This window comes from Polypterus senegalus, chromosome 9, assembly GCF_016835505.1.
Source record: "Polypterus senegalus isolate Bchr_013 chromosome 9, ASM1683550v1, whole genome shotgun sequence".
In the NCBI taxonomy this organism is placed as follows: Eukaryota; Metazoa; Chordata; class Cladistia; order Polypteriformes; family Polypteridae; genus Polypterus; species Polypterus senegalus.
Genome location: NC_053162.1, coordinates 114,047,566 through 114,052,903, shown reverse-complemented (window position 1 = coordinate 114,052,903; position 5,338 = coordinate 114,047,566). Strand labels below are relative to the sequence as shown.

Below are 5,338 nucleotides of genomic sequence, written 5' to 3'. Positions count from 1 at the left end.
TGGAGGCCGATTGTAATTCAACTCGTTAGGAAATACATTTTTTTACCTGTGTACAGCTTCCAAATCATATATAAAATCAAACAGTATCACGGTTCTAATTTTGAGCTTCAGTGCTTTTAAATACAAATATCACAAAAAACAAAAGAAAAAAAAAACATTCAATTATAGGATTTGATATTAATTAAAATTACAGAACTGGTTAAGGTCTGAATACTATTGCAAGGCACTATCTATTGTTTCCCTAAAAGCGAGTTTGCATCTTGTTAAATTGCAATCGTTTATGCAAAACGTACAGCTTTAGTTCTGTTGTTTTTGTTCACGCCAAGTAACAACCCTGATGCACTGTGGTGCTCAGACCACAGTAGTACATGGCAGAGTCAGACAGTTTTACTTCTCGCAGTGTTAACTGTATAAACCGCTTAGGATGGTTCAGTTCAGCAGAAAATCGATCGTCTTTTACTCCGTTGTCATCTCCACCACCTGTAGAATATCTCTGAAGAAGGTAGCGAGGGGCTGCGGTGGGATAGTGCTGGTACCACTGCAGAGAAAGAGTGTTACTGCTTGAGGTGTTGTATGTGCAGTTCAGCGTTACGTTTTGTCCTTCTTCAGCAGTTTGAACATTTGAAATCTGTGACACGAAGTCACCAGAACACAGTCCTGAAAAGTTGGAGAAATACAGAATCAAAATAATAATAATAATAAAAAGAAGAAGAATAGAAAAGGTATGTTAACGAGGACTATATGAATGCCAACATTGATGCTGTATATATTCTATTTAACTCATAGGGATTTTAATATTCAGTCGAATCAATTTATGTGTCAAAGAAACATGAATATTTGACACATTAACGCAACTAAAACATGTCAAAACATATTCCAAACAGATAAAGTATGAACGAGCACAACTTTAAATCAAAGATAGCCTATCTGGTCAAATTAGTATATTTTACATTATTCAAAATATTTATCTCTCAATAACTTTTGCATTGATAAAAAGAATATAAAGTTAATACGTGACAGAGAATGTAAATTTTTAAAATATATTTGTATTTGTTTCTGAAATACCATCTTGCTTGTTATCACGTTTTATAATAACGAACGTAACATATTTTAATCATAATGCTGAAAGTATGTCCGTCACTTTTCAAATTTCTTTAATGCAAATAAGTTTTCGAGGATGCATTTTTAACTTCCTTTAAATATAAATTCTCACCTGCAACTGTTATCCATAGGACAGTCACATCCAACAGACATTTTTCCAAATTCTTTCTTTTCGTCATAATTATTGTACTTAACTATCAGCAATAACACTGACTTGTTAGTAGACGCTGCCTCCTATGCTAGACATATTTCCTATTCGTTGCTAGTCTTGGCGACAAACACGAACCTGAGGGATGGGTTGAGCCTATACTTGCATTGGTTCGTAAACCCAGCCCCTTTTTTGCTACGGAATGTTTGCGGCGACATAAAGTTAATATAATATAGTTGGGAAGGAATCCTCAAAATATAAACATTTATTTGATGAATTTTATTAACTCCTTTTAATAAACTGGCGCTGTATTAGTTACTTGAGTTGGAATACTGGAGCTTAATCCAACATGATTTAGCATTCTCATGAAGGGACAGTGTAGGTGAGGTCAGCCCTGACATGCATTCAGTTACATTTAATTAATTTTTATATAGCGCTCTTCAATTAAAAGTTCCAGGTTGGAGTACATAATTCAAAATATGTTTAAAACACCACAACAATATAAGAACATAAATCTGACAATACGTAGCTTGCTGTATCAATTAATTTCATAACGCACCCGTTATTCATTAGATGGAAAGATATGTGTACACTAATCCAAGACCTGCCAACAGCAGGCAAGAGAAAAATAAAACAACAATCTACTCAGATTCTATCTGCTCTGACCATGCTGGTCAGATATCCTTTTCTAAGTACTTGAAACGGTCCCTGCAGGATCGGCAATTGTTCATGATACTAGAAAAATTAAAATATGGTGTGCCATCAATAAGAGAAGAGTGACTCCTAGCTAAAGGCTCTGCATCGTAGAATAGTTTTTATACTTTGGTAGTTTCACAAAGACCTTTGGGAATAGTGTTTACTGTCTTGTACATTAGATCTTGTTTTTTTTTTTGTTTTTTTTTTTGTTTTGCTCTTGTTTGAGTGTTGTCACTTTCGTGTGTGTTTTGTATCGTTCTCTGTTATTTTTTACTAATTGAATAATTCTGAATATATGAAATACTGTTTTTCCTCGTGCCCTGATTAGATTGTACTGGGCAGGTGAATCACCAGGGAAGAGAGAGAGAGACAGAGGGAAATTGGGTCGGGCGGAGGTTGAGGTTTACAATGAACATACGGCATAAAGGAAAATATTGCAAGTAGTTGGTGTTGGCATGGGGAACGAATAGATTAAAGCTTTTTAAAATATGAAACATTCAACCATATGTGACGGAAACTGTTTCGAGGTTTTGAGGTATTTAACATTCACCTCTCTAGTGACATCTCCTGGTCATTTTTTTTTTACACAAACTAAAAAATAAAGTTCAACGACACTCTGCCAAATCCGGACACTAAAAGCTGCTAACAAATCTCAGTCTGCAGACAAAGCTAAAACCATAGAACATATCTGGCTTTTGTATTCATGAATTATTATTTTCTGATTGTTTTTCATTTAACCAATCAACTGTACACTCTCACAGTACAGTAAACAGGCATGCACTCCATAAATAGTCTGCTTATTTCTTATTTCATTTTCTATATTTCCCAGGCGCTTCTAAGCTATGATCCGAGTTATAATATATCTATGATCAAAACGCTGATACTTTGGAACATTAAAAAAAGAAAAGTTTATTAAGCAGTATAAACTCTACTATTCAAAAAATGTGATGTTATGTGCATATATGAACTCTTCATCAGACTTATAAAAACACAAGGAAGTACATTGATTTTCAAAGTAGCAGAATGTTTAAAAATACCACATAAATGATAAAAATCATATCTGATATTTGAAAGGCATTGGAATAATATTCATATAGCCAAACAGTGGCGCATTTATAGGTACATGCCGTATATGCACATGTATACACAGCTCCAAATTAACAAAAAAAGCAAACAAAAAAAAAATACACGCTCTTTTGTGCCTTTCAGTAATTGAGATCCTCACCTGCCTCTGCTGTTTTCTTTAGTTCATTTTACAATCTGTATCCCTTTTTCAGCAAGACTGTTGGTACTGTATAATAGGCTAGAGCAGTGGTTCTCAAACTCAGTCCCAGGGACCCACTGTGGGTTTTTGTTCTAATCACCTTCTTTTTTAAATTGGATTTCTAGCCTAACTAAGTAAGATGTTATATCCCAATTTCTGAATTTTGGGGTCAATTATTAAATTACTAAAACTATGTTTGGTAGATATATGTTAAAGTGTATTAAGCAGTTATATGGGCTGATTTTTTTCTGTTTTTACTTTTTAACAATATTTGTATCCTGATTTTTATTCTGCTTTCTGGGTGTTCTGGTAATTTAATCCATTATTAACCAATTAGAGAGTGTATCTGATACAGACATTACCATCATCTTTATGGAACAGATTATTTAAATTTTCTTACTTTAAAGCAAGGGTGTATCAGAGCTTCACTTTACTAATATTCACTATTTTCTATTTTGTTCAATTCAGTTCATTTGCTATTTTTCTATTTTAATAAACATCTATACATTGCTTGCTTACTGAATCTCTTGTGATTGAAGTAATAAATATTAGGCACCTGATATGGGGAGATTCCTGCCTTCTTTTGCTGAGGTTTAACAGGTTGAAGCAGACATCCCAACAGAGCACCACACAGTTGGATATGTATTGTTTCTAAGTGAGTGGCACTATCAAGGTGTATCAGCCTCAATGTATGTAGATTGTTCTCTGGGATCAGGGTATGTCAAGCTTTATGTGTCTTCCTCAAGATGATCAAGGTGACTTTGGTTCTAGGTTATATCTGAGGACACCTTTAAGTTCATGTTAAAACTGGTGGGTCCCTATATCAAGTACTAAGGGTGCTGTTTTGACTTAAAAAATAACACCATAAAAACAGATATGTAAGATATGTAAGGAATAAGAGAAAGAACAGGACTGTTCTGGTGACCTTTATACTGTGTCACAGATGAGCCGGGACGCCTGGACAGTCCCCGAGTTGGACGATACCTCTCCTCGGCCACGAGAGGGCAGCCACCCGAGTCTATTGGGGGCCACAGGAACGGAGCTGGGACACTCATCATTATGAGAGGATGTGGCCACCACCAGGGGGCGCCCGGACAGTTATGGAATTCTGGATGGCAGCACTTCTGCCGCACCAGGAAGTGCTGCCGGAAGTAATCCCAAGGTTACCCGCAGTGCTTCCAGGTGTTCTTCTGACACTTCCGCTACACCAGGAAGTGACATCAGGGGGAGCACCTGGGGCTCATCGGGTCATAATTAAAGGGGCCGCCTCCCTCCAGTAGAAGAGCCAAAGTTGGGAGGAAGGAGACGAAGCTTTTGAGGAGGAGAGAGGAGGTCAAGAGAGAGAGAAAGAAAAAGAAGAGAAAGAAGAAGAGAGAAGAGAGTTGGTGAAAGAAGGCATTGTGGTGCTGAAAGTATTAATAAAGAAGTGTGTTTTGGACATTCTGGTGTTGGTCTGTCTGTGTCTGGGGGTATGCTTTACACAACGGTTGTGTTGTTGATGTCACTGCAGCTTGGTCTGTGTGCATCATGGGATACATCATCATTGAATGAGGCTTTGCAAATACTACCAGCTGGTGGCAGCTGTAGCCAAAAGAAAATTATGTTCAAAAAGACATTAAATGAAATTCAACTTTTAAACCAAGGCGTCTTTCACAAAACAAATTACGAAACTTAATTCCCTGTGTATCTAAACCTCAGTAATGACACTAAGATCATTTTTAAGCACATATAGAACTCAACAAATCATTCAATAATAACAGTGATAAGCTACACAGGCCTCACTCATAATCAATGCTTATCAGTGGTTTAGTGGATAGGCTCTTCTGTATGCCTCTTTTCTTGTATGGGTTTTCTTGTTGTGCAAAGAGTAGGCCATATCATAACAAACTTGGTAAGATAAAAGTGTAAGTGAATAACAATGCCTCTATGTGTTCATTTCTTCAATTTCCGGCATCTGTTATCATCTGCTACATCAAAAGGTCGTCTTTACAAAAATTCAGTGTACAAAATAGTCTTTTTTTATCATTACTCTGAAAAAATCATTCATGGGACCTTTAGCCATATACAACTAATGGCTCAAAGCTTAAAATTCAAATGTAATGATTTTGTTAAACTTTCTGAATTGCAAA

The 5,338-nt window shown here is 36.1% G+C and overlaps 1 gene segment (V, D, J or C); it reads right to left on the bottom strand.

Moving 5' to 3' along the window:
- Positions 1 to 316: 316 nt before the first annotated feature.
- On the bottom strand, positions 317 to 1,280 carry LOC120534894. The segment is given in 2 exon segments: positions 317 to 657; positions 1,214 to 1,280. Coding segments are annotated over 2 exon segments (408 nt in total).
- Positions 1,281 to 5,338: the final 4,058 nt, after the last annotated feature.